This window comes from Magnolia sinica, chromosome 5 (genome assembly GCF_029962835.1).
Source record: "Magnolia sinica isolate HGM2019 chromosome 5, MsV1, whole genome shotgun sequence".
Lineage (NCBI taxonomy): Eukaryota > Viridiplantae > Streptophyta > Magnoliopsida > Magnoliales > Magnoliaceae > Magnolia > Magnolia sinica.
The window spans coordinates 26,481,508-26,509,462 of record NC_080577.1 but is presented as its reverse complement, the minus strand read 5'-3'; the positions used below and the strand labels follow the sequence as shown (position 1 = coordinate 26,509,462).

Sequence of the window (27,955 nt, the reverse complement as noted above, 5' to 3'; positions counted from 1 at the left end):
CAAGGCGATTGTGCTCAATGAACTCCCTAATAAATTGCTATCATATGAGATATACAAACCACTGAGGAAGGAGCTGGTGGCGAAGGATGGATGGCCGAGGATCGTGGCGAATCTTTGGTCATGAGGCGATTATTGTACACCCCACGAAAGTAGTTACATCCACAGCGACACAATATATTCCGTACGCGGTGCACCGTCAATGACAATGTCTGTGATGTGATCATAGACAATGGTAGCAGCGAGAACATCGTCTCGAAAGTGAAGGTGGACAAGTTGCAGCTACCTACGACAAAACATCATTTGCCTTAATTGGTTGGATTAAAAGGGTGAACGAGACCAAAGTAACTGAACAATGCACCGTCTCATTTTCAATTGATAAAACTTATAAAGATCAGATAATTTGTGACATGGTCAACATGGAAGCATGCCATATGTTACTCGGTCGACCATGACAACCGCGATGCGACCCACCAAGGGTGAGACAATGTTTATGTCTTCGTTAAGGACGGTCGAAAGATACTCTTTGCCCTATAGCACTAGAGAAACACCCCAAAGCTTCTAAAGTGAAGGGGAGCTCCCACTTGACCATTCGAGATTTCGTGGAGGAATCTAAGGAAACCGGCGAGGTATATGCCGTGGTGGTAAAAGGTAAGGAATCGAAACCCTTAGACATTCCTCCAAGTTTAAGGCCTTTCCTGAACGAATTTAAAGAAGTTTGGCCCGAAGATTTAATCGATAGATTGCTCCCCATGAGAGACATCCAACATCACATAGGCCTTGTCCTTGGGGGCTAGCTTGCCCAACCACCCTCATTGTCAGGTGAGTCAGAAAGAATGTTATATCTTGCAAGCAGAAGTGAAGGAACTCATCGATACTAGTTAAGGAAATCATGAGTACATGTATTGTGTCATATTAAGATCCTAATGCCAAATACAATAAAAGGGCTAATAAACATCGACATCAGAAATTATCTCAGAATCACGAGCCAAGTGAAGGGGTCTGACGTAGAACGTGTCACAAATACATTCCTAGCATGGTTGAACTAAAAGAAGGTGGACCATAAATTGACCGTAACTTTTGATCTGGGTATCGTTACGGCGCACCTGACCGGGTATCAAGAACCGAAGCAGGACAAGTTTTTTTAAAGTGGAGGGGGCTGATGTAGAGCGGGTTGCGGACACTTTCATGTCCAAGATGGATCAAAGAAGCCCCGATCGGAGGCAGAAGTCATCAAGACCGTTAGAACCTTAAAACAGGCATATCTCGCAAACTGGAACGAGTTACTCGACGTACCATATATGATTTTGGGGGTAGGACGAGCTACTTTAGCTAACCAACCCGGCCATGTCGGGTTGCCCAAGCCGAATTTGCGAGATTCCATCATATCGACGGTTGAATTCCATGTTTATTTCCGTTTTTACTATGTTTAGTAAGTTTTGGTTTGATTGTAACTCTTCATCCGTTGGGCTTTAGGAGTTGTGTCCAACATGAAAAATGTTTAGAAAAATTAAGAGAATAACGTGGTTAAGCCACATGGGACACTTACTATAAATAAAAAATTTACTATTTATAGTAAGTTGCGAATTTTAGGGAGTTTTAGTAATAGTTTAATTCCCAAACTTTTTCCAAGTCTTGGTATCCCTATTTAAAGGGTTGTATACTCGTTTATCAATTATCAACAAATTTATTTCAAATATTTTAGAATTATTTCTATTTCTTTTCATCGTGGATTCGAGAAGTCTCTGTGAGGAGTCCAAAGAAGCTCTGTGAATTCAGAGTAGTTATCCTTGAGGAAGACGGTGATTGACCTCATCACGTTCATCCCTCCGTCATAAACCAATCATGAAGTGTATCATAAAAGTGGGACCATGGATTCAAAATACCTATAATATGGAGTAATAACTCAATTTAAGCATTGGGAGGAAGCTAAAAGTTTAATAGTAAATCTAACAATCAAAATACATCAACAAAATTAGGGAGTCATCCATCTAGTGGACCCAATCACATAAATCTACCAATGCCCAGAGATGGGTGTCCATTTGTTTCCCATGCTATGGCTCATATAATAAATAAAATAAAACCAGTGAGGTCTAGAAGATAAATAATCCAGATGCATTAAAATAGTTAAATAGAAAACTAAAAAAAAAAAAGAAAAAAAGAAAAATAAGGGTCCACCTTGATGGGCTGGACCATGGGGTCCACCTTGATGTTTGTATGCTATATCCATGCCGCCCATAAGTTTTGCTAGCTCATTTTAGGGCTTGGGCCAAAAAATGAAGTAGATCCAAATCTCAGGTGGGCCACACTACAAGAAACAGTGGTTGATTGAATACCCACCAATAAAACTTCACGTGGGCCACAAAAGTTTTTTTTTTTTTTTTTAATAAATTTTTTTTTTATTAAGATGACATTTATATTTTAATATCATCTAGGTCTCTATGACCTTATCAATAGGTTAGATGGCAAAAAAAAAAAAGAAAAACCATTACAGTGGGCCATAAGAAACTTTTAATGATGGACGTTCAACCACCACTTATTCGTGTTGTGGCCCACCTGAGATTTGGATTTGCTTCATTTTTTGGCCCAAGACCTCAAATGAGTTGGTATAATTGATGGATGGCATGGATATACCATTCAATGTAACGTTTTAAGGTGGTCCCCACTGTCACGGCCACATAAGAAATTGGGCCCGATCCCAATTTTCAAGCAATAAAAAAGGGGACTTGCAACTTTAAAAAAAAAAAAAAAAAGAACTTATAAGGCAAAAAAAACCCTACCATTTGTAGAGAGGAAGAGAGAGCGGTGACAATTGTAGAGAGAGTGAGAGACGATTGAAGAGAGGGAGAGAGAGATTGGAGGATGGAGAGCCGGAAACCCTCGTTCCCCTCTTTATAGAAGTTGATCAATGGTGGTTGTTGGTGCGGTAAATGGAGCTTTGGTGATAATGGTGTTGTAGGGTCTAGATTGGTTACGCTACCACAGGGTCTGTTGGAGATTCTTCAATGGCTGGTTCTTCTTCTTCATTGGTGGTTGGTAGGTTGGTGCATTTCCCCCTCTTCCCCTCTATTAAAAAATTAGACCATTGGGCCTGTAAGTAACTTACAAGGAAGTAACTTCTCACCCCCAACCCCTGAAGTTTTTTGGAAGATTTGCCTGTTAGTGACTTATAGGTGAATGTCCTCCTCCAAACACCACATATAAGTGACTTCCCTATAAGTCGCTTACATTTTACCCAACTTACATGCATCTAAACAAGCTCTTAGTGTACAATTTTGGAGTGTCACATCATGTATAAAATATGAACTTATGAGACCTATCGGGCCAGATAGTCGAGACTACAGTTTAGGGTCTATATATGTTTTATTGGCGCAACACGTACTTATTTCGAGGATGATAGAATGCCTTGATTTACTCAGGAGAAACAACCATACTATGATAGTTAACTCCGCCTAGTAGCTGCAAGATAGCTGGTCCCAAGCCTGGGTAAAGGCAGGTTGCTGTTAGGTGGGCAGCTAGTTGTTAAAACTCTACCAAGAAAATCATGAGAATTCTGTTTCTTCGATGATTCGAGAAACAAGACTGTTAAATCCAAACCTCAAATAGCTGGGACAAGGCTGTGATTATGATGTTGATTTCTCTTTTCATTTCCCAAGCAATACGATCTGGTTTGCTAGATCAAACAAAATATTTTGTATGTGACAGGTGGGTATTATAAACCATGTGACTCACTATGATTCTATAATTGAGCTAAATTTGTATAACAGATCACTATGACTTGAAATGATCGTCCATAAAGATACTTCTACACATTCTAGATTGTCCAGTGCAAAGAAACGTTTTAAATCTAATGAGACCCAAGTACTGGAGACAGACAAAATTGTATGTTCATTCATGCAAATGATTCGGTTTACATTCATAGCATTTGGTTTTTGGATATTTGGTCAAGGTTTGCAAAATGGTTGCCTTTGGTCATTATTAGTCTAAGCAAAGCTACAAAATACAGTGATACTGTGGAAGCACTGCATAATTAAGTTTAGAAGCAAGCACAACGGAATAGTGGCATACAATGTAGTGAACGTTGTGCATTGGATGGGATAATTTGTATGGTTGGACTGTACATTGTCAATTACCTCTGTTAAAGATTTACTTTCTGATGAGGATATCACTTCACGTACACCTTTGCATATGTATCGGAGGAGGAAGCAGGCCGCATCGATTTCCCTGTGGCTAGGCGAGTACTTGTGATCGTGCTGAAGACCCCATGTGCATGTGCGAGCATCTGGAAGACCCCATACTAGGAAGATGCGCATGGGCTGCTTTATGGGGGGATCTAGACCGTTGTATTGAAGGGACTTGACGATCGGGCCATTGGATCACATGATCGGGCCATTGATCGTGAACGTCCACACTAGTTTTTCTTATATTTTATCAAATTATAGGATTTAGTTTTGTTTATGTTATGTTTGGACATCATTATAAGGGTTTCTAGTTGATTTTAGTTAGACTAGGGCTATTTTCATCAAAATTCACAAAACATGGTGTTTGTTGTAATTTTCAAACTTTCTTGGAGCTATAAAAGAGGGTGGGTGTGTGACCCCCTCCTTCATTGGATTTTGTGATAAAAAAAAAAGAAGAAGAGAAAAGCTCTTGCTTTCTTCTTCTTATTCTTCTATCTTCATGAGATTTGAAGATACGTATATGTGATTTGGAAGCTAATCTTCATCAACGGAAATGTGAGGTCTCCATTTATCCCCACATCATTATCTTTTTTCCACTCTATCAATGTATTTTCTCTAAGTTCTTTGATTCTCCCATCCTATGTCTTCATCTTCTCATAAACCCATCTTTCCCTTATATATCTACCATTTCCAAAATCCTAACCCTAAACCTAAAATTCCTAACTTTCCTACTTTTCCAAATTACCCAAATCCTTAATTTTACCTTAGATTGTATTAGGCCTTCTACTTTGAAATAGACTATACCCTATGCTAATTGGATGTCCATATATCCATTAGATCCTAGTTTCCTTTTTTTTTTAATGATCATGTGTGACGATGTTAGTAACTTAGGCTAGGATTATGCATGGTGTTCTTTTAGTTTTCATGTAATTCATGTTAATCATTGATAGTGGCAGTTGCATCAATGTGGTCTCTGCTAGCACCGTGGGCCGCTTAGGTGTGTTAGTCGTTCCTCACCCTTAGCCCTATCGAGTATCATGGGTTGATGCATCTTCGATTCCAGTTTCTCAGTGTTGTCCCATTCCCATCCATTTTGGTTATTATACGGACACGTTGTGATGTGATGCTTTGCCTACGGATATAGGCCACATCATTTTGGGCAGGCCTTGATTGTATGACAGGGACGCAACACTATTCGGTCATTCGAATACATGTTCGTTTTTGTATGAAGGCAAAAAGGTTATCTTAAAGCCTCTTCCGCCCAAAAGCATCCCAGAAAAGGAGGACATCAGGAAACGTGGTCCTGAAGATGTGATAAAACTCTAGCTTAAGTCTCTTCCTATAGTTAATGCCAAAGAGTCTGAAAGAGACTAAAACTGATTTGACAATGTATGCTCACGTGGCAAGTGAGGTCACACCTAAGGTTATTATGGAGATGCCACTCGAGGGTAGTGTAGAGCTGCCACATGAGATGAGTCCGGTATTGGAGGAGTCTAGTGTTGTTATTCGAGAGGACATACCGGATGAGCTTACACCCGTACAGGACATTCACATGTTAACTCTACTAAACCTTCGTTATGATGAAATGAGTCCCGGGGAAGAAGTGGATCAGGAAAGATAAGTAAATGAGCCTAGGCCCCTATAGATTGCATACCCATGTCAATGTTTAATAGGCCTTCAGAGTCTGCACATGCATCTACACGACATATGCATGACTTGCACGTGGAGATTAGAAGAAGAATCAATATAAGTAATGAAACATACAAAATGATTGCTAACTCACACCATATGTTTAAAGAGTTTGTTGTGGGTGATGAAGTCATGATTAGAATATGTCTAAAAAGGTTTCCATAGGGAACCATAAAAAAATTACAAGCCCATAGCGCCGGACCATATAAAATCTTGAAAAGACTGGGTTCGAATGCTTACTTGATAGATCTTCTACCTAACATGGGTATCAGTTCCACATTTAATGTGGAAGATCTAGTACAATATAAGGGTCTTGCTACTTCGCTTGTTGATTCGTCCACAGACCTTCCACAAACCATGACCTAGTCCCAAACTCATGGCCCCTACTTGACCAATCATCCGAGACATTACCACCTTTACCCTTCTTGCCTGCTCGAAGCGAACAAATAGAAGACATACTGGATGCACAAGCAATTTCCACTTGACATGGAGCATTTCAAAAATTCCTCGTTAGGTGGAAGCACAGGCCGATTTCAGACAGTACATGGATTACAGAGGATGAGCTACAGTATTTTGATCCAAATATTTTGGAGCGCTATAGGAGTTTTAGTCCGCTAGAGGCGAACTCTTCTCAGCCGAGAAGAGTTGATGAAGACATCCCTTCACGTACACCTTTGCATATGTATCAGAGGAAGAGGCAGGCCGCACCGATTTCTCTATGGCTAGGCAAGTACCCGTGATCGTGCTGAAGACCCCATGTGCATGTGCGAGCATCTGGAAGATGCCACACTGGGAAGATGTGCATGGGCTGCTTTATGGAGGGATCCAGACCATTGGATTGGAGGGACGTGATGATCGGGCCATTGATCGTGGATCGTCACACTAGTTTTTCTTAGATTTTATCAAATTATAGGATTCAGTTTTGTTTATGTTATGTTTGGACACCATTATGAGTGTTTCTAGTTGATTTTAGTTAGACTAGGTTTATTTTCGTCAAAATTCACAAAACGAGGTGTTTATTGTAATTTTCGAACTTTCTTGGAGCTATAAAAGAGGGTGGGCGTGTGACCCTCTCCCTCATTGGATTTTGTGATAAAAAATGAAAGAGAGAAAAGCTCTTGCTTTCTTCTTCTTTTTCTTCTATCTTCATGAGATTTAAAGATACTTCCATGTGATTTGGAGGCTAATCTTCATCAACGAAGGTGTGAGGTCTCCATTTATCCCCACATCATCATCTCTTTTCCCCTCCATCAAGGTATTTTCTTCAAGTTCTTTGATTCGCCCATCTTAAGCCTTCATATTCTCCTAAACCCATCTTTCCCTTATCTATCTACCATTCCCAAAACTCTAACCCTAAACTTAAAATCCCTAACTTTCCTACTTTCCCAAATTACTCAAACCCTAATTTTTACCATAGGTTGTATTAGGCCTTCTACTTTGAAATAGACTATACCAATGCTAATTGGATGTCCCTACATCCATTAGATCCTAGTTTCCATTTATTTAATGATCCTATGTGACGGTGTTGGTAACTTAGGATAGGATTATGCATGTTGTTCTTTTGGTTTTCATGGGATTCGTGATGATTATGGCAATGCTTGTGTTTTTTTTTTTTTTTTTTAAATTGTCTTAATCCTGCTACTTGATCTCACATGTTATTTGGTTTATGCATCGGTCCTACATCACTTTCTTTGAAATCATTTACATTCTAATAAGAATAAGAACTATTACCATTATAAAAGTATATCTTTTGATTTCCCACTGGCTTATAATCCAATTGTGATGTGAGGCCTTCCTCTTTTGTTTCTTTGGTAGTATACCGCCTCTCTCTGTAGTGGGCCTTAGTGAACAACAGGCTATAGAGCAAGCGAATGGGGATATTTTGGTTTTCACATCAACATTCACCCCGATGAAGAACACTATATCTGGGTAAGTGTGGTGCTTTGGAAATCTGCTTTCTTATCAATGATACAATAAACTCAGAAGTTATGTTTAATGTTCTCTTCTTTTTTTTTCTTTTTTTTTTTTGAAGCTTCCTTTGCATTTCAAAAAATTCAAAAAGAAAAAAAAAAAGAAAAAGAAAAAGAAACAAAAAGAAAATTTTTAAAAAAAGAAAATAAAAATAAAAATCAGCCCTTGGTATTATAGTTGCCATCCAAGATCTCTCCTGCTCTACATTTAATTTCTTCGAATGTTCGTTATACTCTTTCTGAGCCATCTTTGTTTCCTAGTTCATCAACACGCTTTTTTCTGAACAACTTCTTGATTTTCTATGCTTTCAGAAGGCAAGAAAAGTCAGTGATGAAGCTTGTTGTTGATTCTGAGACTGATAAAGTTATTGGAGCATCTATGTGTGGTCCAGATGCACCCGAAATTATGCAGGTATTTCTTCTTCTTCTTCTTCTTCTTCTGATTAATCTCACTCTCCTGTGTCGATACAGTGTGCTTATTTCTTCAAGCACTCTTTTCCATTAAATGCACACTACATGTACTTTAGGCAAACTATTTCATCGATGTTAGGGTACACTCCATTTGGATTAAACTTAATCTGAATTTTGCATACTGTCCATGTTATATTCACAACAAGAATGTGGTGCTTTCCACTTAATCACAAATTCGGAAGCCTGTATAAAAGAAAAGTTTGAAATTTGTGATGAAGCGGAATAAACTGCTGCTTCCACGATATGAATCTGACATGGTAGGTATGGGATCCCACCAGAATCGGGATTTAGGCTTACTTCCAAGTTTGCAGAATCCCCTATCCAAATGGAACTGGAGCATTTCCTTCACTTTCCTAGTCCTAAGCAATGTTACAAAGTTTGGCTATGGGAATAATTTGCCTTTGCAATTTTCATGATTTGGGAAAAATCAGACAATTCAGGAGAAATTCAATACAAAAACAAATCAGAAAATTGAAATAAAATAAGAATATACTGAACAAATAGAACTAAATAAAAAATATGTATTTTCAAATAGTAAAAAGAATTTTCTTATTGCAAAGAAAAGAAACACAATTGATAGACCATGGGATGATAAGTCCCATATCTCCATCGTATATGGGGCCTATGCATTATTATCTAATGATTCACGCCCACCAGGGATGATTAATTGTTCAAAAGAATCAGAATGATTATGTTTTCTTGAGTGACTCAACATAGCTTGTAAACGAATGGCCACAACTGGAAATGGGAAACATTCTACATGCAAAACTTCCTTGCTGGACAGGATATAGTTTCACCAGTCGAACAGTTCATATCATCAAGTGTGGGCTTTGTATGTGATGATGCAGCAGCCAAAGGACTACAATTTCATGTAGTCTTATAATTCAAGGCTCACCTTGTACCAAATACGAGATACATTCCAGGAAGTCCATCTGAGGAAGATCGGGCTATCGTCAGTATCAAGGCAGCAAGAGGCTCATGCCAGGCCAAAGATCTTGGCTGCCAATCTTCAAGTTCAAAGATTAAAAAAATAATAATAATAATAAAATAAAAATAAAATCCGTGATAGCAAGCTTTAACGTTGAGGACCCTCATATCCGAATGACCAATTCTTCATCAGTATCAAGGGCAGCAAGAGGCACATGTCAGGCCAAGGACCTTGGCTATTGAATGTTGATCCTCACGTTCAAAGATTAAGAAACATCCGTCTCAGCAGTTTTTAATGATGAGGATTCTCATGTCCAAGCAACCAAATCTGCCAAAGTAGTAGAACCCAATTCCCCTCATTAAATATTGTCATAGGGGTTCCAAGGGCCACACTCTGAACCTGGAATTCTTTAGCATCATCTCTATCCTGCTGAAAGATGTACAGTGCCTAGGAGACACGGATTAGACAGGGTATTGTGGGACTTTTTGAGTTCCTTTTCCAGTAAATCTCTTTTCTGAATACTCCTTGTTCAATTTAAATTTCTAATATCACTTTGGGTATTGTTTACAGGGTATTGCTGTTGCACTCAAGTGTGGAGCTACTAAGGAACAATTTGACAGCACGGTAAACCAAACTTCTCTCTTGAAACTTCCCCTCTATCATTACTCATTAGACATTTGACGAACTAAGAAATATGTAATTTTTATTTAGATGGGGGAACTAAGTAGCAGCAGACCAATAACACAAGAATCTTGATGCTTGTCTCTAATAAGTCGATAGGGGACTTTCGTTTCTTCTAAGACATGATTGATTGAGCCAATGACCTCAATCTACCGTCATAAAGTAGTGGAATCAGTACCCTTTTGCAACGTGTGGTGTTTTCCACTTGCGAAACTATTCGTTGCTTAGTTCATTATCATCCGATTGTGTAACGGACCTTAGACATCCAATGTGCATGGCGGTGTCCGCAGATTATGCTCCTAAACCAAAAAAAAGAAGCACAACTCTGTATCTACTCAATATAATCAAGACGTAGTATCACTATTACAGATGTATTGAGGACGTATATTCTACTGTTACTTAGGAAAGTGTTTTGGTTTACCAGGTGGGCATTCACCCTTCTGCTGCTGAGGAGTTTGTGACGATGCGATCAGTGACAAGGCGGGTCTCTGCTGGTAGTAAACCAAAGACAAATCTGTAAGCAAGATAGAAAGTGAAATGATAGCTTGAATGAAAACTTTCTTCTGTTCTATAGAAATACCTCCCTTTGAGAAATGCCGAGTTCCTCCCAAGTTCTCATAGCCAAACATCTTGTTATTTTCTTTTGTGATAAGTTTGGCTTTATTATATGTTTGGTTGCTCATCTATTAATTAGCTGATGAAATAAAAGAATTGTAATGATAATATTCATTAGAAATATAAAAGAAATAATTTGCTGATGAAGTGAGAGTATTGTAATGATGTTATTCATAAGAAAAAAGAACAAAGAATTTAGTAATGAAATTCTTCTGTATTTCATGGGTTGGAATTCATATAGGACTTGGCTTTATATCACCATCATGGTTTTAAAAAATGTCATTGCACCTTTACAATGGCTCTTATAACAGAAACTGCTACTATGCATTGTGTTATGCAATATAAAAAATAAAAAATAAAATAAAATAGGTGGTCAAAATAAGATCTGTTAACAATGGCAGTATTTACATGTTTTTCTCTTAAAAAATTAAAAATAAAATAGAAGCGCTGCTTATGAAACATATGGCTGTTTTTCGGTAGAAAAGCAGATATTATCTGTCTATAACTGCTTCAATTTCTGGACCCCAAATCTTTTAACAAGCTGGTATGACAAGTCATACACTTTTTTATTTTATTTTTACTGTTATCTGAAAATGGATAAATATTAGAAACATGAAAAGATCTTGTTATTTTGATTATCATTGAGCTCCTCGCAGTTAGGGCCAGATTCCTATGTTAGTAGTTCCCCATTGGCACGGTTATTCAGCAATCCAGACCATCCAACTCACTGACCTGATTGCTGGAAAGTGGCTGGGCCCAGGCCGAGCAAAATCAAAAATTTGAGCAGGCCAATCCCGGCAGATCAAAATCTATGCTAAACCAACCCCAGGACCGCATGTTGCCAGAGGTCTAATCGTTGGATGGAGCGTAACTGAAAAAATCGCATCTGCAATGGAAGCTGGGGCCCACGTGATGGACAGGTCAAATTGATGATCAGATCTTTTATATGGTACTTAGTTTGGACCATCCATTTTTGAAGCCATTATTAGATGGTTAGGATCAACCGAGCCAAGTCATTCTGAGAGAGGCTGAAGCAATCAAAAGATGAACCTCGCATGATGGAGATATCAACTATTCTAGAATAATCATTCGAACTGTCCATTTTCTTATCCATGTATAGGAGATAACCGACTTTTCGAGAGAGATGGAAGATCAAAGGCGTATCCACATGGTAGACTGTCCAAATTCTTGATCTGAACTTTCTAATATGAAAGTTCCGCACTCTCCATTCTTGAGCTACCAATCGAATGGTTAGAATCATATGATCTATATAGCATAATATATTTTCTAGCCATTTATTTCTCATTTTGACTTTTATCATGGTACAAAATTTCCGACAAAGTTATTTGATACTCTTGTGTAAATCGATGGTTGATATGTGGCATATGCCAACTAAAGAGCTGTTTGATATCTCTACTAATAAGATCTTATTTGCTTATTCTTGTTTATTTTATTTTATTTTTTATTTTTTTTATTTTAAGCTCTTATTTTCAAAATAAATTGTTTGGTAAAGATATAATATTGGAGTTTAATCTTTTAGAAACTAGTTAAAAAGCTCTTAAAAATAAATGATGGGGAGGTTGTGTTTTCTTTTAGAGTTAATTTGACTTAAGCGAATAAATATTTTTAGTTAATTTTTGAACAAGTTTATGTTGTGTTTTTAAGAAAAAAAATAAATTTCAAAAATAAAAGTTATTTTTATTTTTAGAAAGTAAATAAATATATTAATTATTTAAACTTTTTATAAATAATGTGTATAACTAGTTGGTAAGAGAAGGGGTTTTTGCTTACGCAACCAGGGTTCAAATCTCCTCGAGGAGCATTGTCCGCGCGGGCGGTAGGGATGCTTGGGCGCACTTAGCACTTTGTACGCGCGCATCAACGCATGGAGCAAAGAGAGCCTTAGTCTTTTTGGCACATGGTTCAAACTTTTTGGGCTATGGTACAACTAGAATTGAATTAGGGTTTACCCTGATGATTACTTTTTGTTGATTGAGAGTAATTGTAACATGATTGTACATATGACACCTATGCTACGTGTCGCTTATGTGGATACTGTTGGATAATTGTTTTTGTTTGAATGGGTACAAAAATAACTGTCATAGGACAAAGAGTCATGTCCTTTCATGAAGGGATATTGTTTGCTGTGAATGAGTATGGATTTCTTCAAGAGACACATTAGCATCTCTTCAGGAGGAAATCCATAACCTTTCAATTGATATAAATCCTGAATATTATAATCCAAAAGAGAACACTCTTAATTCTTAAGATTATATCATCTCTTGTACAATTACTCTCGATTTGACTTCTTGCTAAGTTTTTTCTGAACGCCTTAAAGGCATATTGGTGTCAAAACTAGAGATCTGTTCAATACTTAAATGTATAAATTTTCGTGTTGAAATTTGGATTGAGAGTTCATTGTATGATGGAGACAATTTGCAAATTTTCTTCATTTGCACTTGCTGGAACTTCCAGAAAAATGGCAGCAAATCTTTATTGAGAAATTGACTATTTAAGTCAAGCCTTGAACCCGATAGATCTGATCGTCTCGTTATCTTTTTTTTTTCTATCCTCTATTGTGTACAAGAAACACTTACTTTTCCAACAGTTTGTTCTTTAAACTTTTTAGGTAATTCACATCTTAACCTCCTCTCTTCTCTTTACCATCTCTCAAGGGTAGACCCACATGATGAGCAACCCAGATTGAAGATGGGGCTCTACATGATGAATGGTCCACATCAAGGGGGAGCTCACATAATACATGGACACATCAAAGATAGGCCCCATATGATGGATGCCCTACATCAAAGTGTGGAACTACATGATGGATGGCGGACATTGAAAGTGGGACCATATGATGAATGACCCATATTGAAGGTTGGTCCCCACATGATGGATGGCTCACATCAAAATGTGGCCTTACATGATGAACAGACCATAGCAAAGGTGGGACCCACACGATGGATGGTGAACATCAAACGTGGGCCTGCATGATGGATGACCCATATTTGTCTCCCACATGATGAATGGTCCACATCGAGGTGGACCCACATAATGCACTATTCACATCAAAGGTGGGCTCCACATAATGGATGACCCACATCAAGGTATGGCCCAACATGATGGACCGTCCACATTAAGTGGGCCCACTTGATGGATGGTGGACATCAAATGTGGGCCAACATGATGAACGATTTGTATTAAAGTGGGCCTCTCATAATCAACGGTCCACATTAAGATGGCCCACATAATGGACGAAGTGGGCTACACATGATGGATGGCCCACATCAAAGAGTGGCCCTTCATGATGGACAATCCACATCAAGTTAGCCCCACCTAATAGGCGGTCCACATCTAAGGTCTTGCATGATGGACAACCCATATCCAAAGTGACCCAACATGAAGGATGATCCGCATAAAAGGTGTGCCCTACACGATGGATGATGGATATCAAAAGTGGGTCTCACACGATGGACAACCCACTTTGAAGGTGAGGCCCACACGATGGATACATCAAATATGGATTCCATGTGGTGGGTAGTGAACATTTATGTAATGGAGCTGTAATCTTTAAAAATGACATCAACTATCTCTAAAAAATCTTTTATTTAAATATTTTATCAAACGTCTTTATTTTATATAAAAGATTTTTATTTTTATTTTTGAAAACTCAATTTTACCAAACAAACTTATTTAAAACAAGAACTAAAATAAAAAGAACTTATTAGAAGAGCTCTTATTTTATTTAAAAAAAAAAAAAAAAAAACTCTTATTAAATTAGAGTAAAGATGCCAAACAAGCCCTAGGTGAGAAATGGTTCCAACCCAAGACTCAAGGATCGACACACTAAGTTTCATCACTAGAACATGGGTTCAAGTGCCCATGTGGTGTGTGTGCATGAGTGTGTAAAAGAAATAGGGAAAAGTAAAAACAAAATGAGAAATGCTCTAGTGTGCGCATAAGTGCTTCGATCACCTGGGTTGTCAAATCAATCTATCTGGACCGTCCATTAAATTCAGAACACATTTCATCGGCTACCACAAAAAATTACACAGTTTGGATGATCCAATCCATCCTTGATTTGACCTTAATTTCCATAGCCATCATTTTTTCCAGCCATGGATTGGATGGTTTTGATTGCCCAACAGAAATGATTCTTTAGAATCATAATCAATCCATGATGATCCGTGGATCAAATTGTTGCTTAGACCTATTTTTGCATAAATGATCTTGACTGTCCATAATTATGGCTATTGATCAAAATATTTGTCAGCTTAGGGTGATGTTTTCGTGTAGCCCATCAAATATGAGTTGAACCTAGTGAAGAGTCTAGATCAATGGATTGGATTAAATGCTCCACTGCAACTAGGCGCACTAGCGTTTGATTATAACTTTTCTTTTTTCTAATGCATCCATTTTCTGGAGAAAAGCCATGTACCACTATTAGTGGTGCAGGCACCTGTAGGTGATCAGTTCTCCCACTCCACATAGCTCCTCTTCCTAAACTCAATTGAAGATCAATGGGCATTTTGCTTGCTGAATAAGGACCGTCTCTACCGTCCATTAAATGTCCACCGACAGATCAACTAAGACATTGAATCAATGTAATGTTCATTTTAAGAACCATCTAAAGTGGGCCTTTTGTACGGTAGATAACAAAAGTTGCTAACGGTCAATATTAAGTGCGGCAAAGTGAAGTGATTGCAACCATTGTTCTATTATTTTTGGACCATGGGCCATCCATGATAGGGCCAAGTAGATGGACGGTCCCTATTGATACATCATCCTCCCTAGTAATTGGGAGAGGAAGGTTGCATATTTCGTCACATACATGCCATAGTGCACGTGTCCACACTCCGGAGCATGTGGCACACGTAAGAGATTCAGGGCGTTCAGCAGGCAGGCCGGGAGCTGGTCCACTCCATATATCGCATCGAATGTAATAACATTAATGCACATGCCACCACCTATACCAACCTGGCACATCATATTCAATCTCATCCATTCACTAGAGGGCCTACTTATTTTTAGGCACTTTCATGCAAGAATTAGGCCGGTACAATCGTAAGATGGGCCCCACTTTACAAAATGAATTTATGACATGGATGAAGTTTTTTAACCGTCTAAATGTTTCAGATATTGTCGCCTGCATAGTGAAGGGACTGGATTTGTTTTTAGGATAGAAGATAGACAATGTCCAAACTAACTTATGGAAAGGCTTGGATATTGCACCTGTCAGCCACATTAACTGTATGCAGTGTGCATTACCACAATCGTAGACTTGTACAGTTGAAGCTTTCTTTTAAATCTTTGGAAGTCTGTTGGAGCCTAAGTTGGACTCCCATATCGCCCGAGTTCATGAAATTTTTTGTTATATAAATAGTTAAGGAGAATAAATGTATTATGATGAGAAATATATTTATATATGAACTCTGACATTAGAGTGTGTTCTCGATATTTAAATAGAGAACATACTATAATGTCAATATTGATATATTATTGTATTTCTCATTTTCATTATTTATTATTTATTTTTTACTTTTTAATATAAGAATGGTGTGAAATAATAAGCAGAAGATCGTTATCATTTTCAAATAGGTAAAATCTTGAGTATATAAAATAGTTCTTGAATCCAAGACAAAAGGAAAATCTTAAAATTATATTAGTTCTTGAATCCACAACACAAAAGAAACAATTTGAAATTATATTGAAAGATATCCCAAAAATTTTGGATTACAAAAACTTAATTTGTCAAAAATATAAACATAAAGATAAACTTTATCAAAGCATTTCTAACATTATGTTAACAATTTATAAAAATACGATAATCTCAAAATTGCAAGAACAAGAAGATAATAGGAAAATAGAAAATTTTAAAAATAGTAATATTTTTTTTTTTCTAAAATTGCACTTTTAAAAAAAATAAATTATAAAATTACAGTATTGAACCAAAGCAATATGTTTTTTGGTGAAATGGATGAATTCAGTTAATGTAGTTAGCCGATTGGCCTTGAAAGCATCGTTAAGTAAAGATTAATAAGTTGTGCATTTTATAACGATGTTCAAATTAAAAGTTACAACTGATTTATGGTTTACACTTCAAATAACAATATCTCCTGGTTTGAAATAAATTCCTTCAAATGAGATGTGTCCGGACCCAATTACATCATGTCCTATGTAAGACTGGAGCGGAATCTGAAAAATTACTTCCAGTTCATTTGGGCCTCTTTTGGTCCAACCATGATAAGAATGTATTTGCTGCCCACTTTACATCATTTTTGTGCACCTTATCAACAATAAAGTTATATTTCGACAATTTTTTATGATTTCTTTTTAATTTTTTGACATATTATTATATTTCTCATATTTTATAATTTATAATTTATTTTTATTTTTTCACATAATCGGCCGTGAACGAGAAGGCAGACAGTCCTTTGCTTTTTGCGCCATAAAATTATGGCTGCTATATAAGTAGATCTAGGTCCGGCTTATTTTGAAATCAACAAGCAAGGACCATTCAAACCAGAGATCTTGACTGTGGACTGTAAATCTGGAGGAATTATGTTGGACCCATTTAGAGCAAAATCTAGATCATATATCATATTGTCTGGAGGAAATGTGGAATGGACCATTGAACTTGCTCCTCATTTTAGCATTGTAAAATCATGTCCATTGGATCAATAGATATGAGTCGCTACGGTAAGAAACCATTTATGAAGAGGTCACATGTCGTTGGACGTGAAAGAAGCTGGCGATGTGGGTGGGACCATGGACTTATAGCATGGTCCTAGATACAAATTTCAGATGGACCATTAAAAACTGTTTATAGGCCACAAAAGTTTTGGATCAAGCTGATATATGTTTTATTTTTCCTTTTCTTGAAGTTTATATGACTTTATCAACAAGTTGGATGGTCCACAAACATTATGGTGGACACTGGGAAGTTTTTAATGGTGGGCATTTAATGACTACTGTTTCCTGTGGTGTGGTTCACATGAAATTTGATTCTTTTTTTATTTTTGGGACCATGCCCTAAAATAAATCGCCAAAAAATCCATTATATTAGGCACAAAACTATAGATGTGTGCTCATTCTAAACCTTCTCAAATTGCGGGCACCATTGGAAAGACGACGGCCCGAAAATCATGTTGATCAAACAATCTTAACCATCAAAATTTTCACAGCACAGAGCAATCTTAGCCTCACCTATGGACCCATGCCATTGGAAAGAGGATGGCCTGAAAATCACATTGATTGAACAAGCTTAACCTACGTAGGTCGTTCATGCAATCCATGCCGCGGCAGGAGATGATAAAGTGGGGCCCATATAAGAAGATGATGGTAAAGCTATCACGAATAAAACATGAGACAGGTTAACTTATCATTTGGGACCATGACAAACCGTCCATCTATCTACCTACTGTGGACCACAGATAAATCAAAATACACATACAGATTGGATGTACCTATCTAATCACTGTCGTTAATATCAAGTGCACGAAGGTGAAATGAAATGATACGACTGTCTAATATTGTTGGGAGATGGACCATCCATGATAGGGCCCACCAGACCACGATCCTGATGGACACATCATTACTAGGGAGAAATGTCTCTACCCACATGGGATTCCTAGACATGCTTGCAAGATTTACTGTGCTCGTTGGACAGACTCCTAACTAAATGCTTTTTAGCCTAAAATCAAGCTAGCACATTCATTGGACGTTGAATCTTAATTGGTCGGTAATTTTTATTTTTTATTTTTTATTTTTTTTTTGGTACTTTTGTGGACAGTGATCTGACTAGTTGAAGGCCAGACTTTTTGGGCTAAGGAACCTTCATGTCCTCTCTTCTCCAACAACATCCTGGATGTTGCACATGTGGCACATGTGACACTCATATCGTTTGAGTTCTTTTTGATGGATGCGGACAGTTTCATGGCTAAGATGGATAAAAAAAGGCATGGTTGATAATAGAAGTGATCCGGACCTTCACGCTTTAAATTGGGTGTATCTCACAATCCGGAATGAGTCATTGAACACAAAATATATGACTTTGGGGTAGAACAAGCTACTTTAGCCACCCAACCCCGCATTGCCGGGTTGCGCAAGCCGGATTTGTTAAATAGCATCAGATCAACAGTCATCTCCCTATTTTAATTCTGTTTTTACAACAAATAGTAAGTTTTAGTTTGATTATAACTCTTCATCCGTTGGACTTCAGGAGTTGTGCCCAACGCGAAAAGTTCTTAGAATAATTAGGAGAACATCGTGATGAAGCCAAATAGGACAATTACTATTTTCGGCCGTAAACCTTGCACAAGTAGACATCACAACCCTCTATAAATAGTAAGTTTACTATTTATAGTAAGCTACGAATTTTAGGAGTTTTAGTTATGGTTTGCTTCTGATTTCTCTCTCATTACTTGGTATCCATATTTAAAGGGTTGTAAACTCATTTATTTCATTCATCAATCAAATTACACATTTATTAAAATTTATTTCTATTTTGCTTGCTTTCTTTCCCCATGGATTCATCTTTGCGAAGAGTCCATAAAAGCTCCGAGGATTCGGAGTAGTTAACCTTGAGGAAGATGGTGATTCACCTCATTATGTTCATCCATGCGTCAATTGATATCAGAGTGAGGCCTCCCGTCGGGCCGATGGCAAACAACGAAAATATGAACCAAAATCCTATGAACGGTGATCCAAGAATTCGTTATCTTTCGAAAAGAATGGAAGCTTTTCACTGAGAGAGTCATTTGAGCATAGAAGGGTTGCAGGTAACTTTCGATCGTCTTGCAGATGCGTTACTTCCGCCCCAAGCCCTAAGCAATATTCCACCGCTTGTGGTTGTTGTACGGCATAACCCCGACTTCCGTAGAGCACTATCAGTGGTAAATTGTAGAGATACACCAGATGATTCAAGTTCTAGTGACGATGAAGGCTTTGTCCGACGATCAATCTATGGAGGCAATCATCTAGATCGTGCCGAAAGAGACTAATGGTTTATTACGCATAAAAGATTTCCTCTATAGGCTAGTCGAAATAGAATAATATTTTAATTACATGGACGTGCCATAGCATAAAATGGTAAAATTAGTAGCATTTAAATTAAAATTTGGTACTTCCGCATGGTGGGAGCAATTACGACTCGAACATGCCTGACAGAATAAGGTGCCCATCTCATCATGGCCACGGATGTGGCGCCTTCTCTGATCACGATTCCTTCCTAGTGATTATGAGCAGATATTATTCCGGCAATCCTAAAACTGTCGACAAGAGAATCGATCAGTCACCGACTACACTGAAGAATTCTAGCGGTTGACAACATGAAATGACTTGTCATAAATCGAATTTTAGAATTTAGCACGATTTATAGGTGGGTTAGGACCGACGATTCAGGACCTAATTCAGATACACCCAGTCGGGACCGTGAATGAAACAATTTAATTGGCAGGTAGGGTAGAAACGCAACTTGTAAGAGTTACTACTCGACCCTATCCTTCAACTCGACCCCCATGATGAGTCATATGCAGGATCCAGTGCTCCCACGAGGAAAAGAACTAGTAGGAGAACGTCCTCAACTTCCTATAACCGCAAACCGTGATATAGGGAGTGACTCATTTAGGCTTTAACGTGTAGCACCCACAATAGCGGGCTCGAGTAGGATTTCAAATCCTTATGTTCGGCGAAGGTTGAACAATTGTTACTATTGTGGCTAACCAGGCTACTTATCAAAAACCTATCCTCAATGTCCTGCAGTACACTTGAGCATAAACGAAGGGGGCACTGAAGATGAGGCTGCAGAAGAAAGTCATGGCTTTGATGAGCATAAATATGCCACTGAGGAAGGAGCAGATGGCGATGAATGGATGAGCGAGAATCATGGCGAATCTCTAGTTGTGAGGCAATTACTGTACACCCCACGAAAGGAATTACATCCACAGCGATATAATATATTCCGTATGCGGTGCACCGTTAACAACAAAGTCTGTAATGTAATCATAAACAGTGGTAGTAGCGAGAACAACGTCTCAAGAGTGATGGTGGACAAGTTGCAGCTAGCAATGATAAAAAATCATTTCCTGTACTCAATTGGCTGGATAAAAAAGGTGAATAAGTCCAATGTAACTGAACAATACACTGTCTCATTTTCAATTAGAAAAAATTATAAGGATCAATACTTTGTAATGTGGTCGACATGGAAGCATGTCATATGTTACTCGGTCGACAATGGCAATCAGACCTTGATGCGACCCACGGGGGACGAGACAATGTTTACATCTTCGTGAATGATAGCCGAAAAATAATCCTTGGCCTTATGACACCAGAGAACTACCCTGAAGACTCTAAAATGGAGGGGAGTTCCCTCCTAACCATTTGAGATTTCATGGAGGAATCTAATGAAACATGCGAGGTAAGGGAGAGGAATCAGAGCCCTCAAATATTCCTCCAAGTTTAAGATATTGCTAAACGAATTCAAAGAAGTCTAGCTTGAAGATTTACCTAATGGATTGCCCCCCATGAGGGACATCCAACATCATATAAACCTCATCCCTGGGGCTGGCCTGCCCAACCGCCCTCATTATTGGATGAGTCTGAAGGAGTGTGAGATACTTCAGGGGCAAGTGGAGGAATTAATCTATAAGGGTCTTTTGAGAGAGAGCATGAGTCCATGTGCCGCACTAGTATTATTAATGCCAAAAAAAGATAAGAGCTAGTGCATGTGTGTCGACAGCCAGCCAATCAATAAAATTACCATCAAATATTAGTTCCCAATACCGCGGGTGGACGACATGCTCGATATGATAGAAGGGGCCAAGGTGCTCTGTAAGACCCGTATCCCAACCCGTTCCGTTCCGTAGACTTCCGTGATTTTCTTTCTAGTCGAATTTCAGCAACCTTCGATCCTTAACCGGTATTTGCGCGCGACCTTGAGTGTCATCCTGTAATTTCGAGTCGGCTTGACCTAAGACCTATGTCATTGTGACCGCATCGTCGCTGCGGTTCCAACGCCGCGTCTCATATGGCAATCTGAGTTGTACATCAAAGGATATAGGTCGTGCTCTATTTGGACCATTGATTGTGTTTTGGTGGGGCCCACCTATCACATTGACACTTTTCCCAAGGCTAGGGTGACATCACCCTAAGCCATCCATAATTTCTAGTCAAAGCAATAATGACCCTAGCCCATACTTACTACCTTTTTCCCAAAACATTTATTACCTAGCTAAGAGAGAGAGAGAGAGCTATCATCATTACTCTCTCTCCTTCATCTCTCTCTTCCCTTTTTCATTCTCCATTTTTCCCACCATGGTAGCAAGACCTTGGACGTCCCAAGCTCTCCAAATTCCTACCCCTTTCTCACCTTAGATTCCCCATATCCTGCCATCAAAAAGCTTATCTCCACTATTGAAGAAGCCCCATTGGAGCTTTGGAGCATCAAGGAAGAATAAGGAAGGTGGGTGCTTCTTTCTCTCTCTCTCTTTCCTTATTTCTTGTGAAGGTGTGGCCGTGTGGCCCACTCGGATGGACCCCACCTTGATGTATGTTTCATCTACACCATCTCATACATTTGGTGGCCCACCTGAGTAAGGCCCACCTAGAGATACATTATATCCAAGATCCGTCCAGCGTCCCTGGACGCTGGACTTCAGTGAAGGGTGAACTGCTGTGGTGTCTTGTCCGTCAAAGCAAAACAGCAGGTTGATTTAAAATTTTGGGTGGACCCCTCATGTAGGCTCCATCTTGATGTATCGGTCTAATCCAAGCCGTCCATTCCACTCCTTAGATCATTTTAGCCATTGAGCCGAAAAATGGGGCCAATCCAACCTTCTAGTAGGCCATCCCTTGGAAAACTATGGTTTTCACCGTTGAAAACCCACCCTGATGGTTCTATGCACTGAAGTATGTCCAATATTGGACTCGTTCTGTCCATCTTGATCAGTAGAAGCCAATGGATGGAGTGGATTCATCAGATGCGGGCCCCACATGTGATGTACCACAAAAATAAAAAAAAACAAATGCAGCAGCAACTGACGCTGCCGTTGTCAGAAGGCAGCAGCGCTGCCTGCACGCTGGCGGGCAGACTGATGGCAGCAGTACCCACGGCTCTAGCCGTGGGCCCCACCATGATGTTTGTATAACATCTAAGCCGTTCATGAGGTGGGTCCCTTCTTGAAGTGGGTCCCTTCCAAAACTCAGGCCCATCCAAAGCTCAGATGGCCCACATAACAGGAAACAGTGTGAATTGAACCGTCTGCCATTGAAACCCTTATTGGACCCACAGGACTTTTGGATCAAAATGAAATTTGTTTTTCCCTTTCATCCAAGTACGGGTGACCTTATGAATGGGTTGGATGGAAGATAAACGTGATGGTGGGCCCCACGTGGGACCCACAGTGATGCATGTGTTTCTTTTGTACCGTCCACTGACGGTGGACGGTGGCAACCGACCTTGACTTATATATATATATATGATGTGCCATATATTATTATAATATATTATATTACATTTTATATATGCTGTACATATATATATATATATATATATATATATATATATATATATATATATATATAGGTATATCATATATTAAATATATATATTATATTGTATATTATATAGATATATATTATATATTATATTATATAAATAGACCTAATGATGGGCCTTTCGTTGAACCCACCTGTTTCACCCTTGCCGTCCATCTATGAGGCCCACCTTGATATATCTATTTTAATTCTGCATCGTCCATTTGGATGGTGCCGTGTGGAACGCCACCATGATATATGTGTTTTTCTCCACGCTGCCCATTCCTTTTTGGGTGCGGGACCCACCCCACATGTGCTGCACGTGTGAGGGGTGGGGCCCACCTTGAGATATGCCTTGTATATCCAGCTGTCCATCTGAATGGGAGATGGAAGCAGATGGGCTGATGTACCTCATAACCAGCTAATAGCTATTGTATTGACGTCAGTAGTGGTTTGACCATGAGGTATTTGTTATATTCAAAACATCCATCCACTTGGCAGGTGGGGCCCACCATGATCTAGTGTTGTAACCACACCGTCCGTGCATTGGAACAGTGGGCCCTGCTCGTGTGACTTTCACACCGTCTATCAGGTTGGACGTGTGGCCCACCTTGATGTTTTGTACATTCACACCATCCATGCATTGGGACGATGCTGGCTGCACCATGACGCCAGTGTTATATCTGAACAGCCCATTCATTTAACGAGCTCGTCTTAGGCTTGTAGGCCACGTACGTGGACCCCACCACTACCATTGATGTATTTATTCTATATCCATGCTTTCCATCAGGTGGACCACGCTGCAAACAATAGAAGGTTGAACGCCTACCATTGAAACCCTTTGAGGAATGCAGAAGTATTGGATTTATATGATATTTGTTTTTCTTCTTAGTTCAGACCCTTGTGACCTAATGAATAGATTGGATAGAAAATAATCTCCATGGTGGTCCCTGAAAATTTTAAGCCGCGGGAAACATTATCACCACTGCTATTTGTGGTATGGTCCAGATGATTTTTTAATCATCATCTCCGCCCCTATTTAAGGTGTGGTTTTGATGATCTTTCAATACGATTCATTTTTTGGAAAGTATTAGGCCCATTGATGCGGCCCACCTGGCGTATATGAGGCCCATATGATGAGGCCCGACTTGAAGTACACGAGGCCCATTATGTGTGTATTAGGCCCTTATCGTACGATCCATTGTGACGTGTATTAGGTTCATGACGCATGGCCTATGTGATGTATTTGAGGCCCAGGTGTAGGGCCCACCTGTTGTATATTTGAGGGCCAAGTGATGCAGCCCATTAATGCGGCCACTTGATGTGTTTGAGGCCCATGAAATATGGCCCAATATGATGTACATATGGGCCCAATATGATGTACATATTTTATCTGCACCGTCCACGGGACGTGGGCCCGACGTGATATATGTGTAATATCTATTTCATCCGGCCACGAGAGACGTGGGGCCACCGCTATGTATGTGTTGTATAATTCTGCATCGTCTAACTTGTTGAATGGTGGGCCCTTCTACTGTGTAATCGCAGGACCCACCATGTTGTATGTGTTCCATCTATGCCGTCCACACATGCGGCCCACCTTAATATGTGAACAACAAGTACACTGTCCATCCGTTGGGCCCATTTGATATGTGCAGGGCCCGCCTCGATGTGATGTGTGTAAGGCCCATTACGATGTATTTGACGCCCAGATATGAGGTCCATTGTGATATATGAGACCCTTGTGTAAGGCCCATCTTGATGTATTTGTGGCCCGTCCATTGAGGCCCACCTGTCGTATATATTTGAGGCCTATGTGTGGGCCCACCTATGGTGTATTTAAAGCCCATGAGTCATGGCCCATGAATGATGCCCAATGTGATGTATGTGTGGCCGTTACGTTGTTTATGAATTCCTTATGTAGGCCACTCCTTGGGAGCAATGTTGGTTAGATGGCCGCATTGATGGACAATGACGGTTAGATGTCCTCATTGTGACCTTTCCTTAGGCCTTGTTAAGCCCATTTGTGTCGATCCCGATTGTCGTGACCGATTTACCGATTTTGATTATCGATCAACCCCGATTGTTGTGGCCGATTTGTCGATTGACGTGACCGATTTAACGACTCTGATTATCGATCGATCCCGATTGTCGTGACCGATTTACCGATTTTGATTATCGATCAACCCCGATTGTCGTGGCCGATTTGTCGATTAACGTGACCGATTTACCGACTCTGATTATCGATCGATCCCGATTGTCATGACTGATTTACCGATCTTGATTATCGATCGACCCCGATTGTCGTGACCAATTTGTCGAGGCCAGTTGTATAGGTCGATTCTGATTGCCGAGGCCGAGTATCGAGACGGTTCCGAGTGTCGAACCTAATTGTTAAGGTTGATTTCGATTGCTAAGGCCTATGGTTGATGCCTACATGATGCATACGCGATCCGTAGTTGAGGCCCATTGTGTTGTATTTGGGACCCCTGGGCATGGCCCATTGTGATGTATATGTAACCCATGTGGTGCGTATTAGCCCCATATGATGTGGCCCATTATGATTGTACGAAGCCCATTGTGGTGTGTTTGAGGGCTAGGCTATTGTACGGAGCCATTGTGATGTATGTTAGGCCCATGTGAAAGGCCCATCGTAATGTGTATTAAGCTCTTGAGTGAGGCTCATGGTGTTGTATATTTGTCCCTTGTGTGAGGTCATGGGCCCATTATATGTTTGGCTCTATATGAGCTATTCCTTGGAGGCAATGTTGGTTAAATGTCCACATTGTCGAAGCCAATTGTTGAGGCCGGTTATTGATACTGATTATGAGTATGTGACAGCATAACATCATCATACATGCCCATACGCATCATCTGCATGTGTGTTATGAGATGTGGTTGACCATTGCATATGTTGTTGGGCAGATTGTTATGAGACTCCCTGATAGGCGGAGGTTATCTCACATGAGTGCACAGTATGCTCATGATTGATGCATGACTATATTGTATGACTCATGCATCTTGCATTGCGTGCCCTAGCGACATCAGGGCCGTAGCCTCCACAGGCATATCGTGGATGGCCAGATGGGACACCGGAAATGTTTGGTTCTAGCATACGAGCGCCATAGATGTCCCTGGGTGAAAATCTCTAAACCTCCGAGGCCAGGAGACGCCCCAACGTCGAGACCGGGTGGATACATGAGCGCCCGAGTGCCGAATACCAGGAGGCCGCGTCTCCCACTGTGTCGTGGTCGGTTGGGAGGGGGTGTGGCCTTACCCGCCCGAGGGTAGGGGGCAATACTAGGCTGAGTTTGACCAGCTCGTAAATGGGTCCGCTATCGACGTGCCGGATAGGTATTGGCAGACTATTGGACAGGCGGATAGTGAGGTTTCTTACGCTCACTTGGACTGTGCGGCTAGGAGAGCGACAGTGCCATTTGGAGTGTACTAAACCCCGGTGGTGATCCCAGAGAGGAACTGTACAGATATGTGGATTTAGTGAGCAGGAGTTGCATACTCATGCATGCATTCGTTCATTCACTATCCACTCGGGTTGGTGGTGCGCAACTATTTGTTACGTGTGCCCTCGCAATGGCCAGGATTTCGGTTGGGGCGCGCGACTAACCTGAGATCAGGAGTTTACCACATTGGGTCTGACTATCCAAATTTATGTATGGGACTGGTTTGGATAGAAGTCCCTTGTGATGGACCCCATAGCCTGCGATACTACGTACTATCATCCCGATTTCACACTTCAGCATGATCGTTCCATTTGCACCACATATCGCATTACATTCATAGCATATGACATTTTGGGTTACTATGTTTTTGCATTATATGGTCTAGATATGACTGACGCTATTCGTGAACTCATCAAGGATTGCATATTACATCGCATCTTCGACATCTGATATTTGACTCTTTATGACTCCTCATTTGCATAGCTGTCCTATATTGTGTATTTTGATATTGATTGACTCATGGACTTGTCCGTATTTTCGCTTACTCTGTTATCATGTGATTTATGATCTTGTCAGTATTTATGTTTACTCTGATAATTCATGATCTTGTCTGTATATTTGTTTATTCCGATATTGTACGATTTATGGATTACCAGTATTTTTGGTACTGTATGATGATGGCATTGTATCGAATACTTGGCACTTATCTTGTGCACACACTTATACTACCCTCTAAGCTTTCTATAAGCTTATGCACGATAGATGCGTGCAGGAGATGTTAGGTTGCAGCATTGTTGAGCTTGGAGCGTGCAGCGGTCTTCTGGAGCTTGATTTTTAATTTATGTATTTTCCTTTCAGCATTGTACTCAAATGATTATATTAGTGGATATGTGATGATGATGTTGCCTTTGTGAATTGGGTAATCTTGTGGTTATGCTTATTATGAGTTAAATGTACAAAAAAAAAATCCTTCTTGTAAGATCCCAGGATCGGAATCTGGCGTATGGACGCTAGGAGCCGAGAATGGGGTACTACGGAGGCTGTCGGCATCGGATTCGGTGATCGGGATTCCTGCGAATCCGATTTCTGGGTCTGGGGCGTGACATGTTCTCTAAGCTAGACTTGAGAAGCAGGTACCATCAGATTCATATCCGATCCGGTGATGAATGGAAGACAACATTCAAGACCAATAAACGGTTGTATAAGTGGCTGATCATGCCCTTCGATCTATCGAACGCACCAAACACTTTTATGCGTTTGATGAATCAAGTGCTAAAACCATTCATTAGCTAATTTGTGGTAGTATATTTTGACGGCATCTTGATATATAGCCAGGATAAAACAGAGCATAGGAAACATCTCAGGCAGGTATTACAATACTTACAAGTTAACAAGTTGTACCTCTACTTGAAAAAATGTAGTTTTTTA

General features: G+C 39.7%; 1 protein-coding gene across 1 annotated transcript in view; it reads left to right on the top strand.

Moving 5' to 3' along the window:
- Positions 1-10,679, top strand: part of LOC131245827 (glutathione reductase, chloroplastic-like) — a 67,234-nt gene extending 56,555 nt beyond the window's left edge. The window contains exons 14-17 of the mRNA XM_058245544.1: positions 7,683-7,796; positions 8,150-8,249; positions 9,807-9,860; positions 10,342-10,679. Coding sequence (XP_058101527.1) covers positions 7,683-7,796; positions 8,150-8,249; positions 9,807-9,860; positions 10,342-10,437 — 364 coding nt within the window. The 3' untranslated portion in view covers positions 10,438-10,679. The remainder of the gene's footprint in view (positions 1-7,682; positions 7,797-8,149; positions 8,250-9,806; positions 9,861-10,341) is intronic.
- Positions 10,680-27,955: the final 17,276 nt, after the last annotated feature.